Source organism: Lepisosteus platostomus, chromosome 14, assembly GCF_059453375.1.
Source record: "Lepisosteus platostomus isolate fLepPlt1 chromosome 14, fLepPlt1.hap1, whole genome shotgun sequence".
NCBI lineage: Eukaryota > Metazoa > Chordata > Actinopteri > Semionotiformes > Lepisosteidae > Lepisosteus > Lepisosteus platostomus.
Genome location: NC_142624.1, coordinates 34,512,521 through 34,533,977, shown reverse-complemented (window position 1 = coordinate 34,533,977; position 21,457 = coordinate 34,512,521). Strand labels below are relative to the sequence as shown.

Here is a 21,457-nt window from a genome sequence, read left to right as displayed (position 1 = left end):
AATTGTTTCCAGGATCCTTGGTAACAGAAAACCCTCAGTTACTCAAGGGAAATAATTAAGAATTGAGTATATATAAAGTGCTGGTCGGTTACAATCCGTACAGTGGAATGGTTTGGAAAACCAGATGTCTGCCTGCACTTGTCCTGCGATTCTGAGATTCCAGCTGCAGGTGGTCAGTAACGACAAAAAGAATCTGAGCATGTGAGGACATGCTTGACTTGTGTCTCTGCTCAAATCCTGCAGTTGAATCCTAAACTCTATATTGAATAGCCCTCTCCTTGCTCTGCTGAAGGTTTGGCACAGTTACACAGAGTTAAGTTCAATGCTGTTGTTACAATTGCATTTCGGAGACCGATGGAGAGACAGCTGTGTTTTGGGACTGGTGTGCAATGGAGTCGGAATGCGTCCCAAGAGGTTGGAGCAGCCCTGCATGTGGGGTGACACCACAACTGAGGGGGCACTGCAAGCCCCAAGTCCCAGTGCACAGCAGTCAATGTCACCCCTCTGCGCCCCCCGCTTGGGGAAAGCCAAGCTGTTCTGTTTGGACTCATCGGGGGCCCCTTGTGGTGTGTGTGCTGTGCTTTGGGTGGCACTTGGGTCTGCAATCTTACACTGAAGTCATCCTGAGTCATGTCGCCCCAGTCCACCGTCATAGCTGATTCTAGAGAGTGAACTGTGATACCCCGGCCTGCTCACTGGAGAGCTCAGCACGAGCTACTGCCACCGTTGTGCTCACATTTCTTATCAGGCCTTAGGCAAGTTGCTGGGCAATTGCTGCTTGAAATTTGTGTTTGCAATGCTGACTCCTAGGCCAATTGCCAGGTGTAGCTTTGCGAGCAGGACTGCCTGCAGCACTGCTGAGAGAGATTGAGCAAGAGGCTCCTGATCTTCCTGCTTTTACAAACTGCAGTTATCATTCAATGTCACCCTCCTTGCTTTTGCCTGGATCACCAAAGGGCTCACAGATAAAGCTCAGGAACTCTTTTCTCATTTTAAAACAATTTTAAATTCCCATTAAGTGTAATCTGTAAGAAATCGACAAGTGCAGATTTGAAACTGCTGATAGCAAGTGCTGCTAGTGATAATTTGAGTTGTTTGGCTGCCCTAATGTGACCTTCACTTGCCTGTATCAACATCTCTCGCCAGCCTCAGGCCTTTAAAACACAAAGACGAAGAAATAGGTAGTCTAAGGCAGATTTTAAGTGGATGGACAAGCAGGATGCATCTGATAAGCAAATCTAGCTGCTGTGAGAGTGAGAGAGTATGGAAACACCTGCTGTCGTGGATATGTCTGAGGGTGAACAGACACTCCGAGTGCAGGGGTGTGTGAGGATGAACAGACACACCGGGTACCTGGGAGTGTGAGGGCAAACAGACACACAAGGTGCCTGGGAGTGTGAGGGTGAACAGACACACTGGGTGCCAGGAAGTGTGAGGGTGAACAGACACACTGGGTGCCAGGAAGTGTGAGGGTGAACAGACACACCGGGTGCCTGGGAGTGCAAGGGTGAACAGATACTCCAGGTGCCAGGGAGTGTGAGGGTGAACAACACTCCAGGTGCCGGGGAGTGTGAAGGTGAACAGACACACCAGTGCAGGGAAGTGTGACGGTGAACAGACACACCGGGTGCCGGGGAGTACGAGGGTGCACAGACACTCCAGGTGCCGGGGAATTTGAGGGTAAACAGACACACTGGGTGTCGAGTGCGAGGCTGCTCACATTGTTGAGCTTGAGCTTGCTCTTGTCCTGTTTCTGCAGGTGTCCGGACAGATGGTACAGCACGGCGCGGCTCCGGCGGCGGTTGGCATTGAAGGCCGGGGGCCGCGTGACGCGGTGGACCTCCAGCCCTGTCTCTTCATCTGGGGGCCAGAAGGAAGCACAGGTCAGAGGCTAAACTGTAGAATCGCCGTAGAATCACAGCCGGCAGGGAAGCACACTGAATCTAATTACACCAAGGCAGGAAGGGAGAACACACAGAAGCACTGAGAAAGCAAGGCCACTCCGTGGTACGAGCACAGGAAAACGGGTGCAAAACGGACTTTCGGGTGGGGTGAATTACAACAGGTGATCTTAACTGACCTGCCTAACCCTCATCCCCCCCCTCTGTTCCCAATGTTCCAGGTGCTCCTCAATAATCTAGTTGATTTGCAGCACCAGGACATATTGAATTACTGGTTGAAGCAATGTACTGGGCTGGTCTCCCACCCCCTTACTGCACAACAGTGTTTTTCTTTCTTCCCCTCTCTCTATTGCTGCCTCCATTTCCCTTTCCTTTCCTCTGCGTCCCTCCATTCTTGACCTTCCCTGTTTTTCTCTGCGCTCCACGGGTGCAGGTGTGTGTGTGTGTGTGCTGAGCTGCCCCATGTCTCCCTCTAGCTTCAGTATGTTCACCCCTGTTGTTTGTAAGGCATCCAATTAGCTCCGCAATACCGTGTTCCCACGCTGTGAGAGCCAGCAGCCATTGTGTGAGTGGCAGGGACGACAGGCGGCCTCCCAGCTGAGCGATCCTGAGCTAATGCTGCTGTCAACTCACACAGCCCCACTGGGAGTGGAGGAGAGAGGGGGGGGAAGAGAGGAGGGAGAGAAAGATGGGATAACAGAGAGCGAAGTATCGGGTAAGGGTGGGAGACAAGGAGAAACAGACTCTGATTTGAGAAATTGGGAGAGACAGGAAGACGGGTGTCTGGAGAGGACAGGCTTCAGTGCCCTCTGATTAGTCATAGACACTGGCGACACAGGCAGACCTGCTGTCCAGAAAGGACAGACTCAATGACCACAGCCTGGACACAGACACTGGACACAGGTAGACCTGACTGTCCAGAAAGGACAAACTCAATTACCACAGCCTGGACACAGACACCGGACACAGGTAGACCTTACTTTCCAGAGAGGACAGGCTCAGTGACCACAGCCTGGACACAGACACTGGACACAGGTAGACCTGACAGTCCAGAGAGGACAGGCTCAGGGACCACAGCCTGGACACAGACACTGGACACAGGTAGACCTGACTGTCCAGAGAGGACAGGCTCAGTGACCACAGCCTGGACACAGACACTGGACACAGGTAGACCTGACTGTCCAGAAAGGACAAACTCAATTACCACAGCCTGGACACAGACACTGGACACAGGTAGACCTTACTTTCCAGAGAGGACAGGCTCAGTGACCACAGCCTGGACACAGACACTGGACACAGACAGACCTGACTGTCCAGAGAGGACAGGCTCAGTGACCACACCCTGGACACAGACACTGGACACAGGTAGACCTGACTGTCCAGAGAGGACAGGCTCAGTGACCACAGCCTGGACACAGACACTGGACACAGGCAGACCTGACTATCCAACGAAGACTGGCTGTGCTCCCACTGCCAGCAGGGAGAAACAGAGACAGAGATGTACTTTCTGTTACACTGCAAGAAATAGGTAGGGATTAGACAAACATTCTTCCCCAAAATCACCAACGAAATCCCACTCCTTCCGCAATCAGAACAGCTCCCGAACCTGCCGGAGGAGGGGAGGGGGAGGGAACTCAACAGAGCTGCAGCCCAGTGTGTGATCTCCTGTCACAGCCGGAGGAGCAGACAATAAGCCTCTCAAACAATAATAAATTTGATGTTGTCATTCTAAATGCTTGTAAGTGTTTTTGCTAATTGATATGGCTTTGGCAGCCCTGTCATTCTTCGATCCTGCCAATGAAGCGCCGAGGAGGTGGATCTGAGAGAGGACCGCGAGGGCGAGGCAGACCGGGGGAGACGCGGCGAGAGGCAGGCGGAGAGGGGGCGAGGAAGGGAGGCAGGCCGGGCGAGAACGCGGGAGGGAAGGCAGGAGAGGAACAATGGCTGCGCGTGGGAGAGATGCAGCCACAGTGGCAGGCTGAAACAGAGAAGCAGCTGGGGAGATGGAGAGGAGAAGCAGAGTGGAGGACAGAGCAGGGTACTGCCACGCGGAGGGCTAGTCAGGGTGATGAAGGACATAAGGCCCTCTGCTGCCCTGCTGCTGCCCTGAATGGGGCTGTGTAGCCTGGTGTGTGGCCCTGCATACAGACAGGCGTGTCACCCTTTGTCTTGCTGTGCATGTCAATGAATGAATTGAATACTGCAAGCGTACGTACACTAACAAGACCAGCAAATCAGATTAAATCTGCGGTGCTAGTGAGAAGTGAGAGTGAGCCAGCTGGAGGTCTTTGTTTCTAACAGAATTTCTCAGTGCCTGGACGTTAAAATGGAGAAAAGGCATGCACACCCACAGCTAACAAGGCGCTGTCCAATGGAAGCTTATTAGAAACACTTCAAGAGCCAAAAAAATGACAAAACAAGCCTTTGTCAGGTTTCTCTCCCAGTGCCTCAGCTCTAACCACTAGCCCACACTGCCTCCCTCTCTCTCTCCCAGTGCCTCAGCTCTAACCACTAGCCCACACTGCCTCCCTCTCTCTCTCCCAGTGCCTCAGCTCTAACCACTAGCCCACACTGCCTCCCTCTCTCTCTCCCAGTGCCTCAGCTCTAACCACTAGCCCGCACTGCCTCCCTCTCTCTCTCCCAGTGCCTCAGCTCTCACCACTAGCCCACACTGCCTCCCCCTCTCTCTCCCAGTGCCTCAGCTCTAACCACAAGCCCATACTGCCTCCCTCTCTCTCTCCCAGTGCCTCAGCTCTAACCACTAGCCCACACTGCCTCCCTCTCTCTCTCCCAGTGCCTCAGCTCTCACCACTAGCCCACACTGCCTCCCCCTCTCTCTCCCAGTGCCTCAGCTCTAACCACTAGCCCACACTGCCTCCCTCTCTCTCTCCCAGTGCCTCAGCTCTAACCACTAGCCCACACTGCCCCCCTCTCTCTCTCTCCCAGTGCCTCAGCTCTAACCACTAGCCCACACTGCCTCCCTCTCTCTCTCCCAGTGCCTCAGCTCTAACCACTAGCCCGCACTGCCTCCCTCTCTCTCTCCCAGTGCCTCAGCTCTAACCACTAGCCCACACTGCCTCCCTCTCTCTCTCCCAGTGCCTCAGCTCTAACCACTAGCCCACACTGCCTCCCTCTCTTTCTCCCAGTGCCTCAGCTCTAACCACTAGCCCACACTGCCTCCCTTGCTCCCTGTGCCTCTCTCACCAGTTTCTGGGCCTTGCTCTGGGTCCTGCTGTGTCTTGTTGTCAGTGATGTCCTTGTGGGAGACCAGGAACAGCACCACCTCCCCTTTCTCGTTCTTTATGGGCACGATGTCCAGCAGGCACCAGAACTGCGCACCTGAGGGAGGGAGGAGGAGAGAGGAGGTTTAAACCGGGGCTCATTTGTATAAGGAAGACATAGCAAATCTTTTCCTAAAGGTTCCTGTCACTTCCATCTAGCTGCAGTATACACCAGTACTCAGTGTCTAGCTGCACATGTACTGTACTGTATCTATATAGCTGTGCAACTATCTACAGACATGTGCGAACTTGGCTGTCTGCACTCTCTTTGTTCATATGCAGGTTTAAAGCATCATTCCCGGTTCTCATGGAGAGGCGCAGCTTGTCAGAGCTAACGGTCTGCTCTGCCTTGCGATTGCGGAGTTATTCCGATTATTCGGGCAAGGGGGGGAAACAGCCCAGTCCGCGTTTGTTAAACAGGTCGTTTGGAAAATGACAAATTCAAAAAGGAAAACTGGTGCCAAATTTAAAAAGAGGCTTATTCTGGAGCACCAGGCGTGCGTTCTTGTCTGTATTAAAAAGCCTGGTAAACTGATCATAGAAAAGACATGCTTAATGAACAACAGCCCCCACACTCCTCCTTAGGAGGCTTATTAAAATAATCACAGGAACTTGCTTCTCCTGCACCTTACAAAACCTGATATTTCAGGAACTGTTCGGTGAAGCTCTTAGAAGGAAACAGCTAATTGCATGAGACAGCAAAGCCGTTTTGATACCTTACTTTGCCCATAATGAAGGGAGAAAGTGGCAAGTGTGTTTTCAGTGAAGATAATGTCATTAGGGAAAGGGATCAGCGAGGCACTCCAGATGAAGAGGCTGTAATGGGCTCGCACACGATCGGTTTCCTGATGGCAGCAGCAGTGAGACTAATTGCAATCCGCAGAGAGAAGCTAATGAAGGTGCACGACAGAGTCCACCGAGGGGCGGCGCGGAAGGAGGGGCCTTTCACCTGTCACCTGTAGCCGAAACAAAGTGAGAGAAGTTCTCAGGAAATTGCAACTTTGTTTCTGGCACAGGTGCTTAAGAGCTCAGTCTGATTTCAGGTGCAGGTGATGTACTGTAGCACTCAGTTTGATTTCAGTCTGATCCGGGTGCAGGTGATTGGGAACTTTGTCTGATTTCAGGTGCAGGTGATTGAGCACTTTGTTTGATTTCAGGTGCAGGTGATCAAGAGCTCAGTCTGATTTCAGGTGCAGGTGATCAAGAGCTCAGTCTGATTTCAGGTGCAGGTGATTGAGAGCTCAGTCTGATTTCAGGTGCAGGTGATTAAGAGCTCAGTCTGATTTCAGGTGCAGGTGATTGAGAGCTCAATCTGATTTGAGGAGCAGGTGATTAAGAGCTCAAACTGATTTCAGGTGCAGGTGATTGAGAGCTCAATCTGATTTGAAGTGCAGGTGATTTAGTGCTCAGTCTGATTTAAGGTACAGATTATAGCTACAGGAAATGAGGTGGAAGAAGACCTTGATCAGGAAGGAAGCCTGCCTCAGTGCAGAATCACTGTTGAAAGATCCCAAGGGAAGGACTCTGTGGAGAACGTTTCTTCCGTTTTCAATATGCTGCCTTCAAAAGTTCATTTCTGTTGCTGAGCGGGCCGTAGTGAAATACATTTTTCATTTTTATCATGTTAGTCCAGACATGTCTTACTGGGAGTTTGATTTTGTATTTAATTTGATTTGTAAATCATGAGTGAGAAATTCAAGTAAATCATATCTGAGAAAGTACTTACATAAAACTTTTTTTTCTACAGTGTGCAACAGTGGCAGTGAGTTGTTTCTGACTGTAAAGAGAAGTCATACACAGCCATTCCTGGGATAGCAGTAACATGGTACAGTACATCTCATCTCAAGTCAAGAGCAAACACAAGGTTGCTGTGGGTTGTCAAAACATATTAACCTATATGTTTCACGTTGGCTTCACTCCTCATATGCTGTGAACCCAATAATTATTTCTGGAGCTGCTTCTAGTTCTCTGTGTAAATGATACACAACTGGTTTCCAGTACATAATAACTAATAATAATAATTACTTTTATTTATAAAGCACCTTTCCAAACCGCTGTACACGAACACTGTACATCATGAATAAAGAAAAAGGCAAAAATGTACAATAAATTAAATGAAGGAAAAAAAAAACAAAACAAGAGCATACGGGTTTTTACAGACAGACGCCAGGCAATCAGGTGTAGACCTCGATAAAAGTGTCAGTTTCCAGTTTACATTTGAAGAGAGTTCAAGAAGTTGTCTCTCGTAAAGACTGAGGAAGGTCATTCCACAATACTGGAGCCAGTGTCATGCTTCATGCATTAAAGATTCCCACAGGAACAGATTATTACACAGGCAGCTGAAAAACTAGCCTCTCCACTACCCCAGATCACACTCACTTTTCTAGCCTCTCATGGTCTGTGTCTGTCTCTCTCAGTCTATCTGTGTTTCTCCGGTTTGGTCTCTGTCTCTCCTGGTGTCTGTCTGTCTCTCTGGCTCTCTATCTGTGTTTCTCTAACGCGGTCTCTGTTTGTCTGTCTTGGTCTCCGTTCTGTCTTTGCCTGTCTCTCCTGGGCTCTGTCTTTGCCTGTCTCTCTGTGTCTCTGTCTCCATCAGTTTCTCTCAGCCTCTGCCTCTCGCTCTCTCCTTCTCTCTCTCACCACACTTCTTGTAGAAGACGACCTCGGCCTTGAACTCTCTGCGGTCATCCAGAGCCCCCTGGATCTGCGTCGTCAGCTGGCTGCTCGTCTCGGCGCCGTACAGGAAGTGACATGCGCAGCTCTTCTGCATCAGCTCCGCCCGGGCGTAGCCCGTCAGGTCGCAGAACCCGTCCGAGCAGTACACAATCGGGTACAGAGACTGGACCTGTGCGTTGCCCAGGACAAAGTTACTGTCTGAGAGAGGAAAGAAGAGACGGAAAAGGAGTAATCAAATCCAATCCCAGAATTCCCCTTCCTTCCAATCCTATGGGAGAAGTGAGCTGGACAGAGCTGCAGCCCAGTGAGGCTGTCTCACAGCAGCAGACACAGCACCAGCTCCACGGTGATTTAAATGTGCTGCCAGTTATTGCTTTGGCAGCACTGTAGTTCAACGGTCACACCAATAAAGTTCTTTTAATTTGAATTTGAGGACTAACAGAGGAGCATAAGAAAGGTTCCCAACAAGAAGAGGACATTCTGCCCATCTGGCTGGGTTGTTTAATTCATCCTTCAGTCGGAGGAACTGTCTTCGACAGCATGGCTGAGCCCTCTTGTCTAATGTGCTTTATTATTTCAAGCTTTGCCAAAGTTGTAAATTGTTCAGACCTCTTTTACGCTCCCTTAAACCTATGTTCTTGTTGCCGTGCGGCATTGCTTTTGTTGCTGAAATGAAAAATTGCTAACAGCCATCATGCCTGGGAAGCTGTGATGTGAGAAAAAGCTAATTGGATTATTTATTATACCCCGCCTTTTACTTCTGTAGAAAGCGTCGCTAAGGTAATTTTGCATTAAGAATGGGGAACAGTGAAAAGAAATACAGGACAATAAGGGCTGTATGCCTGGCTGAGTGTGACAGATTCACAGAAAGAGAGAGAAAGTGACCAGATAGATCGGGACAGCATCAATGAGTGAATATGAGTGAGGGGCAGAGTGCCGAGGAAGAGCAGCACCTAACTTGTTCAAGGGAACAGAGGGATCAATAAAATGAATCATTTATTGGATAAGCATGGGCCTTTCATACAGAAAATAAACAGGATCACTGATCCAGGTTGGGTATAACGTACCATTAAAAACAACTGCTTAAGAAATATTCAAGTCGGATGGTAAAATAAATTCAATCACTGTTAGCGAGCCGCACACTTCTGTTGACTTAATTAAAAAATAATCATTTGCAGAACCCATCAAAGCCCGGGTTGCTAGAGGTGAGGCTGTAATTGAATCCCTCGGTTCTCAAAGCAAAGCATTAAGAAGCATTTCTGTGGCTGTGCGATAGCGCTGTGTGAATACTAACTCTCCTCCCTCCTGGGTGAGAGAGAGAGAGAGAGGGGGCAAGGCAGGACAGCAGCCCCGCGCTCTGCAGGGGCAGAGAGGGAGGGAGAGGGGCTCGGGGGGGAAGTCAGAAACAAGCAACAAGGAGAAGACAAGTCTTTCTGCACCGCAAGAAGGAAGCTCCACCATGTTAACCCATCTGCAAAAATCAGAATATTTAAAAGTGGATTCCAACCCACAGACCTGAGCGTCCAGACAAAACAGGCTCAATTATCACAGCCAGGCCACAGACACTGGACACAGACAGACCTGACTGTCCAGAGAGGACAGGCTCAGGGACCACAGCCTGGCCACAGACACTGGCCACAGACAGACCTGACTGTCCAGAGAGGACAGGCTCAGGGACCACAGCCTGGCCACAGACACTGGACACAGACAGACCTGACTGTCCAGAGAGGACAGGCTCAGGGACCACAGCCTGGCCACAGACACTGGACACAGACAGACCTGACTGTCCAGAGAGGACAGGCTCAGGGACCACAGCCTGGCCACAGACACTGGACACAGACAGACCTGACTGTCCAGAGAGGACACACTGTCCTGTGCTCACACTGGCAGGGTGAAGTGAAGACTGCACTACAAGAAATACTTAAGGATTATACAAGCAATGTTCCCTAAAATAACACATCAAATCCTAGTATTCCCACTCCTGACAAAATCAGAGCAGGCTGTCTCCTGTCATCTCTTCAGTCGAACACTACTGCCTGCACTAATGCACTGTTTGCATGGTCTACCCTGTTTTTTTCACTACTACTATATATTAATTGTTCTCCACAGCATATTGTTCTGTTGTTATTATTTATTATGTTTGTAATGTACTTTTTACATTGTATGGTGTGGTCTGTTGTAGACAACAGTGTGAAAAAGAGTTCTAAGGTACTGTACATGTACATAAGGCAGTAAACTCTATTCTACCATCTACTGTACAAGAGACAGGGGTCTAACCTGCTCCTGGTCAAGCAGGGAAGAGAGACCAGCCAGATTTTAATACTTCCTACCTCTTTTAATACTGATTGCACAGCGGGCCATTCAGATTATTAATTTTATCTATTTTATTTGAGCATTCTGGCAAGAAACGACCCCCGAGGAACGTTTAGAGCCCTGTGCTGGAGAGCGGCCAGGAATGTGTGCTATCTTCTTCCTGGTTTCATCAGGGCAGGGCAGGGCTGCCTCTTCCACAACAAGGCCAGCCCCCACGCTGTCCCTCACTGACCCCCCCATCACAGCCAGAGGGCGGGACACCACAGCTCCACCCCCAAGTGGTGGGCGATGAGAACTGCGCCTCACAATGCTCAGCCCTTGGGACCGACGGCAACAGCAGTCTAGTTGCGGACGTGCTGAGCAGTAGCCAGTAGTGGCCGAGCTCTGGTCTGCTCCAGAAGAGGGTTGTGTCAGTACGATCTGGGCTCTGCATCCATGCCCCACAGCCTCACTGGGTTATACTCAATATCCAGGTGGGCTGGATATTTCCAACGCATCCGGCCCACCTGTGCGAACGTCACGTTTTTTAAGAAGAAGCATTTACATCAAAGAAGTATTTACCAAAATCTCTTACTGCACAGGCTAGTTGTTAGTTTCAGTCCCTGGGGAGTTCCATGGGCACAGAACCTTCTGCAGAAGCAGTTAGAAACTCTAGATATGCAGTGTATGCTGCCGTTCTGGTTGTAAGATCATTTTCCTGCTGAGATCTGGTGCTACAGCAAAGCACCATCACCAGGCTCTCAGCAGTCATTAGGCAGATGTTGCCGAAGCCGCTCTCCAGAGACCTGTGTCTGACAACTGGGGACATTCAGGAGCTACATTAGCAGGTGTGTCAGACTGAGAGGCCCCAGTGAGCCCCAAGGGACAGAGACTCTTGTTGCACTTCAAAGACACGTACGCACTCATATGCACATATGCAAATAGTGAGGCAGATACACAATCATAAACACTTATTGACACACACATGCACCCACGCACTCATACATGCATACTGTATGCACACACAGACACAAACAGATGTGTATATACTGTAGATGCACGCACAGACACACAGACACAAATGAACGCATACACACACACACAGATACACAGACACAAATGAAAACATACCCACACCCATTATGTCATCTGTTGAATTTGAGGTGCTGCAGATGATTAAGATCTAAACCCTCTGAAGGCAAAAGGTCTGGTGCTCCCAGGACCAACAACAGCTGGCTGTTTCATTCTGACGAGTGACTACCTCACCGCACCGTAGCACCCCCTACCACTAGGGGGCAGTAGCTACCACTACTGTTTGCCCTTCCTGGGCTCTATGGTGCCGTCACCTCCGCGTCCTCCTCGCGGCCGCTGGTGCACTCTCCCCAGCTCCCCAGCTCCCCAGCGCTGGGGAGGCGACAGGCCAGGTGTCTTGGGGAGCAGGAAGTACGAGTCCTCTCAGAGGAGCAGTAACAACAACAGAGAGGCCCAGGGAGAGCGCTGAGCCCGCGGGGCTGCTCTCGCTCGCAAGCGGCCTTGTGCTCTTCAGCCGGGCCTGTCCAAGGGGCTGGTGTTCCGCTCCGGCCTGCAGCAGGCCTGCTCCCCCCCGGCGTTTCGATCCACAGGCCAGGAGCCAGCAGATACACAGCGCTGCTTTAAAACAGCCACAGGCCGGGGCTGTAAGGTTAGGAAATCAGAGCGCAAGCCGCCGTTTGACCTGATAACAGTCAGGTCATGACATCTGAGTGTCAATCAGCTTTCTGTTGGGAATCACAACACCGCTTGACCCATCAAAAATTGACACCAGCTTCAAACTAAATTTGAATTTAAACTTTGAAAGAACGGTGAGACCTGGAGGCGCTTGGTCTGGGACACACATCCCCCGGATGAGGCTGGGTGGATCCTCGGATCAGCACGGCACTGAGATGAAAACGAACAGAACCCCCCGGGAGTCCGGGAGCCTCAGGTCACCGGGGGCAGGGAAGGGCCACAGGGCCACAGTGGGACACACGTGACCGGGGACATCCACCCAGAGGGCCGGGCTTGCGGACCAGGGAGAGGCTAGGCCCTGCCCTTTGAGCACGTGGATCGGGAGGCAGAGGGTGAGGCTGGACTGACCCTGCACCGAGACCCGCAGCGCTGTGAGACCCAGACAGGCGGCGGACACCAGCATGCCTGGGGGCCACAACGGTGACCGGAGAAGGTCAGAGGTCGAGCCAGGTCAGGGATGCTGGGACATCAGGGCCTCATCCCTGGACCTACAGTATATTAGGAAATACTGCCGACATCATAGGGAAATGTGTGTAAGCCGCGGGACGGCTGTCCTCACTAGCGGTCACGCTGTGGAATAAAACCCTCTGGTTCGGAGGCCTCGTCTCGGGTCACAATCTTGCCCAGGGGACCCTGGGAGTCGTAAAGCTAGATAACCGGCCCATGGAGCTGCTGCCTCAATAAAGCCGTAGGTTTTCCGTACTCCTGTGTCCTCATCATCCCAGCTACGGCACCCTGTCCGACGGTTTTAAAACAGAAGCCCTTGCAGTACTGTGTCGAAGTCTCCCGAGCAGTAGGGGGCAGTGTTGCGGGCAAGCCCGTGTGCGACTGGACTTCAGCCTTGATTCGTAAAAGAAGGGGGCGCCCCGTGTGGTGCCCTCGGGGTGAGTGACGAATAATCGTTCCCTTTGGAGCGGTTTCGGAGGGTGTAGGGCTCATATTCCCACTTCCAGCACTTGAGAAACAGTTTCGCTTTACTGATCGGCAAAAGCTCGCTGATCCCTCCTGCGCTGTTAGGAATATATCTATTTTTTGTATTTATCCGCCCATCTCTGATGTCCTCCTGCGCGCGGCGAGCCAGCTTAAAGCCCCGCGCTCTAGAAACATGACAGGCGGCTGGGGAGCAGGCGCTCAGCCCGGATCCCCCCGCCGCTGCAAGTCTCCCGCTGCCGGTTTTCCCTTCCCTCTCTGCGCCGCGCTTTGATGGATGATTCTCCTCCCCGCTGGCGGGCATCTTCGAGTCATCGATCCATCAATCGATAGTGCCGCTAATCGCCCCTACAGGGCTCGGGCGCTCATCACATGCAGATGCGCCGTTCGAGTTGGAGGGGGGGAGTGTCCGCGAGCCACCGTTAATCACCGCCGCGCGGCCCCGCGGGGTAGCTGTTAATCCCCTTAATAAAGGCAGCGCCGGCGGAGTGCTCCAGAGGACAGGTGCGCGCAGGGCGAGGGACGGCGGCTGCCTCATGACCCGTTTCTCGCACCAGCCCCGGCATGAGTACGGACCGCGGGTAAAACGGCTTGCCTGGAACCGCGGGCGAGCGCGGAGAAGGGCCGTGTCGGACACGGCGCGCCGGGGAGGGGGGCAGGGCTGGAAAGAGGGGATTTATTTCTGCTTTCACTTATTGCGTTTCCTGAACGTGTCGCCATGAAGCCCCAAACAGCAGAGAAGCCAGACAAGAGAACACGACTGGAGGCGCGAGCGAGGACGTCCGTCCGGCGAAGAGAGCTCAGATCAGACGCCCGGCCTGAGCCAGGAATTCTGCCAGGTTTATTCCTGGGTCACTGCAGGGAAGCGGACAACCACAAGCTTACGAGCTGAGCCCCTGACACTGTGCAATCAACAGGCCAGAAGCCTTCCCTTGCCTAAACTGGACCCCTGCGTGCTTCCTGTGTGCATGTTTGCACAGGGATTTGGGGTGCAGCAGCAGATTACGTTCATGGTACTATAGGGTATGGTGTTATGGGGCAACACATTGAGGGGCTCCCAGCTCCTAGCTGCTGGCATTGATCCCGGACTGGATCATCAGCACTGCGGGTGGAGCTTGCATGCTTTTCCCAGTGCCATGCGGGTTTCCTGTGGGTTTACTCCCACCTCCCAAAGACGTGCTCAACTTCAGCCTCTCCACTGATCGAACCCCAAGGAGCTGAGGGTCAAGGTTCAAGCCTGTTCCAAAGCCAGCGTCTACAATACAGATGAGACCGTGAGGTAGTGTGACCCTGTGCTTTCACCCCCCAAAGACATCTCTGGCCTCGTTACTAGTGCAGCATCGTGAGACTCCACTGACTCTAGAGACGGCACACCAAACATCCTCCTGCTGCACACACACCAGTGAAATATCCCCTCAGCTCGGCGTGTGTGAGAACAGATCTGAGCCACACAGGAAGAAAGAGAGAGCAGGCTGATTGGACTCCAGCAAGTATTTTGAGACTGTTCCTAATTCTGGCAGTCCGGGCTGCTATAACAAGTTACAGAGAGGCACAATCCCTGCCAGTTCCTGCAGCAAACACTTCACAGACAAGCCCGTGTCTCTCCTCCTCCCCAGACTCAGGAGAGGAGGCTGCTGGTCTTCGGCCAGCCGGCCGACCTAAAGCAGCAGATTTCCAATTGGCGTGAGGCTGGATCTGCTGGTACATCCCCCGATTTCGGCCCGAAGATGGGAGCCGTGAGCAGAATGACATCTACGACTCGGCCGCGCTGAGACACGCACGAGCCTGAGGCAGAGTGGGGCTGAGGCAGAATGTTTTTGATTTTTCTAGGAGGGTTTTTTTTTCAGGGTGCCACTGGGTCAATGAGCTCAAACGGGGAGCCTGCCAGTGAGGAAAGGGGACCCCCCCCCCTCCTCTGCTGCCCCCGGCACATGTCCCCCCATCGCGCTCTTGCGGTCCGGTCACCCGGCGGCGCCGCTCCCGGTGGCAGAGAGGATTCTGGGAACCGTGAGGACAGGAAGTGCAAGGTGTGGGCGCACTACACAGTACACCAGTCTCCCTGGGGGCACTGGGGTGGAGAAAAAAAGGCAAACCGAACCAAAACCAACGTCAAAGCCAACGCTTTTTCACGAGCCAGTATTTAGGATCTTGTTTTATGTTTCTTTTTTTAAACTACAAATTAGTGGTATTTAAGCAAAGCTGAATTGTGTGACTTTTTGGCAAGATCGTTGCCCAGGCTGGCCTGACCTGAAACGTGACTCCTCCCCGCCCTGCAGGAGGCGCTGTGTGCCCCTGTCTGGGCTGGGGACCCCGGGGACCCTGACGAGGCGAGGGGGCCCAACCCAGTGTCCATGCAGGCGGGGCTCCGAGGAGCAGGGCGGACATGCTGGGAGAGCTCCCAGGAGGCCGGGCTGAAACCGCAGCGGCTCTCTGACGAGGGGGTGGCAGCACAGCACCTCCGGGCAGGAGCGTGTCAGCGATTAGCCTAACGAGGGACGGTTTCTGCTGCCAGGCGCCCGATTTATCCACACTCCCACTCTGCCGCGAGAGCAAGCGGGTGGGGTGAAGGGGGGCGCTCCTGGCACAGCTGCGCGCCAGACTGCGGGAGAAACAGCAGGGGGCAGCAGAGAGGGCCGCGCTGTGCCGACGCAGGGCCAGGATGTTGGAGGGAAAAGAACAGTGTGGTACATCGTGAGCAGCTGCAGCAGGGCCCCGCGAGGCCCAGTCCAGCTCGTGAGGGCACAGAGCTACCTGCCTCCACTGCACGTACACTCAAGGGTTCAGCCGTTCACTCTCAGAAGCTTCACTGCTTTATATTGCTGTGGCGTGGTGACCAGTAGGTGGTGCTCTTCCCTCTGGACTAGAATTTCCAGTCCAATGCCGGGGACGGTAACTGCAGACACTGTGTTGAAAGAGGTGCCTTCCTTTGGATGAGACTGCTAGGACATAACTGACTGCCAGGACATTGAAGAACCCAGTATAAGAAAGTCTAGGGTGTTCATGTTAATCTTGGTTCTCTGGCTAAATTCAGGCTGGTCCCTCTAAAGTTCTCCTTTAATTCGGCTGGAGAAGCTGTTTGAAAAGTGTGTGAAAAGTGCTTTGGGATGATCTGGGAGGAAAAGTGCTACATAAATGCTGTGATTATTATTTATATTATTATTTCAAACTATCCTAAGGCAAAAATCTACAGCAGGAATTATTCATTGTACACACCACTACTATATTAATATTTTAAAGAACTTTTTAGAAAAAAATATGTACTGCCAGTGGCTACTGAATTACTCCTCAGGGAGACAAACTCAGGGAATGCTTAGTAACTGCACAGAGTACAGAGCAGCATGGAACAGCACAGTGTACCACACTGATCTCAATCAAAAGAACAGACCACCTGCTCCATCACAGCACAGAGCAGTGTGGAACAGCACAGTGTACCACACTGATCTCAATCAAAAGAACAGGCTACCTGCTCCATCACAGCACAGAGCAGTGTGGAACAGCACATCGCACCACAATTATCTCAGCTGAGAACAGAGAACACTGCCTTCACAGGACCAGGACAGCAGAGAGCAGCTGACGGCTGGACTCTCTGGTGCAAGAGGAGGCGAGGGGTGCATAGCGAAGGCAGAGAGAGCACTGTGTGCAGACTAGCACTGGGAAGCTAGTCTGGTGATCATGGGACCATCTGACGGTGTGAAAGGAGAAGTGAGAGCCAGAGGGACGGGGGAGGAAAAGTGAAAGAGAGAGAGAGAGACGCAGCCAGGGAGCAGAGCAGGGAGGGGGTGAACTGGAAACCGCTCTGTCTGACCTCGGTGTCGGTAATAATCACCTGTACACCTCGTCTCGCAGCCCGCTGCAGACACCTGGGTTACTGTGGAGACCCAGGCTGGAGAGGTCATTCACCTGCTGCTCCCCCAAACTCTGCATCGCAGCACGGCCACCGTCAACCACACACACCCGCTTCCTCGCAGTGCATTTCTCTTCTACACCAATGACGTCGCAAGAGGTGCTCAGTTTCGACAAAATGTGTCATGCAAAACGATGTAAAAATAAACGAGTAATTGAAAGGAGAGTGAGGTGCAAAGACAAGCCGAGTGCAGAAGGAGCCGCCATTTCCGCGGTGCGGAACGAAACTGCAGGGGGGTTTGCACGTCCTGTCCAGGGTGCGGGATGTACCTGCCGCGGATCCGCAGCATCCCCTCACAGATTCGGAGAAGACCCGCCTGCCCCTCCGGTCCCCTCCTCTCGGCCTCTCCTGTGACAAACCCAGACATCAGAACCTGTGCCCACACGCCGACACTTTTAGCTCTGTCTGCGCGCTGACTCACAGGCCTTTGATGTCGGCTTCACAGCGGTGTGACTCAGGGCTCCAGAACAGGGGCTGTTTTTCCGACCCCTGCCAATCGCTGGGGCGGAGGGGGGACCGCCGCGCGGCTGATGGCGCCACTGCCTCGATCGCGATGCCGCTCGTCCCACAGGAGCCAGCGAACGAAAGTGAAACTCCTCCCGTCCCACCAGCCTCTGTGTGCCGAGGATCATGGGATTGCTGTGCAAGCAGGGACTGCTGCTGGGAGCCTGGGCCTGCTTCTGGACAGCTGGGCAGGGGGGGGGCGATAGAGCAGGGGTAGGATTAAGACAGGCCAGCATCCAGCTGCACCAAGGACAGAGGAATCAACGGTCTTCTTGAAGACTGATTTCTCCTCTTGTTCTCTTATCTTTCCACCAGTCCCAGCTCGCAGTCACTGGGACCACAGGGCCAGCCTGCACCTGTCTGGTGTCTGACACCAGACACATCGGGGGACGGGGGGAGAAGCAGATGATCCGGCACAATTAAAATTAAACGAGTTATCATTTTGCAAATGATCTAGGCTGCGGGGTAATACGTTAGAAATTGCAAGCAACTGCGGTGCAATTACTTACGATGAGACAGGATAAAATATGTCTGCGGGTTTCTGAATTCGCTCGCGCCCGGCAGGGGGAAGGCGGGGGGCAGAGTCTGTGACTCTCCACTCCAGAGCGGCAGGGTTCAGTGTCCACCCTCTGTGCCCAGCGCCGCGTGTCGGGCGCGTCTGTCCCCCTTTTCCTCAAGAGGGGCAAAGTCTCCCTCCCCCGGGCGCCAGTCGGCCTTTAATCCCGACCCCCTCCCTGCTCCCGCAAGACAGCCCCTCCCCCCTCGCTGGCTCAGCCAGGCAGAGACGGCACCCAGGCGGCGTGTCACACCTCCCCCGCAGTGAAAACTGGAGCGTGAAATACTGCCATCAGCCCTTTAACTGTGAAGCTGCTGGGGAGAGCAGGGAGTCCCACAGGCTGGGCACGGGCACGGGCACACGGGCTTGGCCAGCAGGACTGGACACTGGACACAGGGGGGTTTTCACACTGGGCTTGGTCAGTGGGACTGGACACTGGACACATGGGCACAGGGGGCTTTTCACACTGGGCTTGGTCAGCAGGAGTGGACACTGGACACAGGGGGCTTTTCAGACTGGGCTTGGTCAGCAGGACTGGACACTGGACACAGGGGGCTTTTCACACTGGGCTTGGTCAGCAGGACTGGACACTGGACACAGGGGGCTTTTCACACTGGGCTTGGTCAGCAGGACTGGACACAGGGGGCTTTTCACACTGGGCTTGGTCAGCAGGACTGAACACTGGACGCATGGGCACAGGGGGCTTTTCATACCTGGGCTTGGTCATCGGGACTGGACACTGGAAGTGGACAAAGTGGTCAGTGGACCTGGACAGTGGGAATGGACACTAGGGCTGGAGAATGTGTAGGATTAAAAACACGCTGGCAGACACCAGAAGGTGGGGCCCAGGCACAGAGATAACTGGGTCTCCTGCCAGGCACAAAACAACACTTCGTTTGTCTTTCGGAATCTGTGTTAACCAGCACAAGGTATTGGATATTTCAAGCACGGTACCATAAGCTCCATAAGCTTCACAGACTCAACGCCCTGTCCCTCATCGTCCTGGGCTGTTCCTCTCACCCTCTGTGTGAGGAAGAACAGCAAGCCCCAGCCTGACCAACCCACACCAATGTCCCCAGCGCTGTCTCCCACGCTCAAACGCCACGGGCGCAGGCTGCCCCAGGGAGCAGGGAACCGCGGAGAGAGAGAGAGCCGCTCAGACCCTTCGGACAGAGCAGAGCCCGGCCCAGTCCGGACCAACGATGCCCCCGCGCCGGAGGAGCCGGAAACGAACACAGGGGCTCCCAGCACCCAGGCTGGGTCCCAGGCGGAGGTGCACGTGTGTCAGCGCACGTTGAGGCGTGTACAGAGGCAGGCATGCAAGTCTGGGTCCAACGCCTGAAATGACTGACGGCAGCTCCTGCCTCTGAAACCGCGGGCCAAGTTGCCTGGCGGCTGGTACCTGCGGGGCTCCCCTCCGCTTCCAGAGGCGCCGTGCCTGTCCAACCAGGTGCGTGACCTGCCTGCCGGAGGGAAAGGACCCCCTGATCGCTGAGTCAGGCCAGAGCTGCTCCTGTTCTGCAGTCCCACTGCCGTGGAAGCTGTAAACCGAGTTTTTTGTTGTGCGCGTTGTGTCGTTTCACCTGTCACAGGGTAGGGGCTCTTTAACTGGCTCAGGACGGGCTGGAAACACCGACAGCGGGCCAACGAACCGCAACAAGACCTCCCTGCCCCGTGCCCAGCCCTGTGGACCACCGCCCTTCTGCCAGTCGAGCTCGGCGCCGCTGATGTGCCGCGCGCCGACGTCGAAGTGTTTGCTTTGTGATAAAGGCTCGCTGCGTGTTTGTGACGCCGCTAGGACGTGCAGCCCAGGAGATAATCAGATCAAATGCTCATGTTTTTGAATGAGCTGCGCCGTGCACGCAATGTCCACATCCACGCTCATTAAGGAACGGAGAACGAGGAATAATTCAGCTCGCTGGATTTAATGCTCTCAGGGAAACCAATTCTAGGCTGTGTCTCTCAGCGTGGGCAGTATGTACTGTTCTGTGAGGCTGTTCATATTTACAAGAAGAAGCATACAGCAGTTTGGAAATGTATTTTCATGTTAGTTTTATCTGCAACTGAAAGAGTGGCAGTGACACAGCCTTTCAGCTGCTCTTTTGCAGCTACAGCACCAGGGTGGAGAAGGCTGCTGAGAGGGGTGAACTGGGAAGCTGTGCCCTGAGAAACACAGGCCGAGAGAGTAAGGAAGAGCTCTGGAAGTCAGGATGCCACGGAGCGAATTCTAGCTCATTAGCTTTTCCCCCCCGCTGTTAATGAATTAAGAGCAGAAGAACCCGCTGAGGCTGGCTCTGTCAATAACCACCTGAGTACATCAAGTGTGCATTTCTGATGTCCTGCTGACTATGAGGGCAGTACTGTATGTCCAATAACAGCCTTTTACACATCAGGCTCAGCTTTGTTTTACTGTTTAGTTTCAGTTATGTGATTTGCATAATATTTAAAAATGATATATTCATGTGTCACAAGCGATATACAAAGCCACGTAGCCCTCTACAACATTGAAACCATTCCAGTGTTCACCTGGTGCACAGTGCAGGTGAAAACCGATATAGCAGTCATCTGGTGCACAGTGGCCATCTGGCGGATGCCTGGCGGCTATACTGGTTTTCATCTTTTCATCAGACACTTACATGCGCAGACATGCAGACTCGCAGACTCGCAGACACACAGACACTCACATGCGCAGACAAGCAGACTCGGAGACGCTCAAATGCGCAGACACGCAGACTCGCAGACACTCACATGCGCAGACACGCAGTCTCGCAGACACGCAGACTCGGAAAACCCAAACGCATGCAAACTCCACACAGAAGAAGCTCAATTCCGGAGCAGCAGTGCTTCACCAATCCACGTCCCACACTTCAGTATGCTTTCCTGCATTCTGCTCCGGAACTCGCCACATTTTCACTCTGCTTTTCTACACTCACCGCGGTCGGTGCTTCCCCTATGTTCTGCGGCTTTTGGTGCTGCAGCAGAAACAAAGAGAGAGCAGGACCAGGACAGGGGGGAAAGGGCATCACGGTCAGCTGACATCTTGACTGCGCCGTGTCTGAGGGGCGAACGAGGCCTGTGGGAAGGGAAGCTGTTCCTCTTCCCTTGTTATAGAGCACAGCACAGCATGCCTCACGCCTGCCATGAAAGCAAATCACCGCTCCCAAGAAGCAATATTTAAAGCCTGCTGCATCTAACCGCTGACAGTCAAGCATGAAACAAAGAGACGTCAGTTCTGAGGGGATCTATCTATCATATTACTGAGAGATACATGAATTTGTCTCCTTTCCGAGACTCCCAGACTCTACAGAGAGTTACAACATCACTGACTTGTGGGTGTGTGTTTGTCTTACAGACATATAAGCCCTGGAGTAAATACAAGTGATGCTCTGGGCTTTGTGTACATTTTCTAAGATCAAAAGAAGACCGGAGAAGACAAGAGCAAACTAAGTGCTGCTGTGTTTGGACATGAACCCAGGAAACACTTATCCACAGTCTTGGGAGAGATGGGATAAACAAACTCTCCAGCTGTGAGGATGAAGCATTAGCCTGGGATTGTTCAAGAGATGGCTGGATGAGCAAAAAGATTCTAACAAGCACACGGGGAACATGGTCAGGATAGGAAAACTTGCATTTAGCATCTTGGAAC

The 21,457-nt window shown here is 52.9% G+C and overlaps 1 protein-coding gene across 3 annotated transcripts in view; it reads right to left on the bottom strand.

Moving 5' to 3' along the window:
• kcnh3 (potassium voltage-gated channel, subfamily H (eag-related), member 3) overlaps positions 1 to 21,457 on the bottom strand; it is a 74,591-nt gene that overhangs the window by 29,802 nt on the left and 23,332 nt on the right. For 2 of the 3 annotated variants that reach the window (XR_015926334.1, XM_088605842.1), the window contains exons 2-4: positions 7,823 to 8,056; positions 5,106 to 5,240; positions 1,721 to 1,860 (exon numbers count right to left, since the gene is read on the bottom strand). Coding sequence is in view for 2 of the 3 variants with exons in the window: in XM_088605842.1 (XP_088461968.1) it covers positions 1,721 to 1,860; positions 5,106 to 5,240; positions 7,823 to 8,056 (509 nt within the window). In the remaining variant the exon portion in view is untranslated. Of the gene's footprint in view, positions 1 to 1,720; positions 1,861 to 5,105; positions 5,241 to 7,822; positions 8,057 to 16,673; positions 17,346 to 21,457 lie in introns of those variants that run through there. The other variant, XM_088605843.1, reaches the window with a different exon arrangement.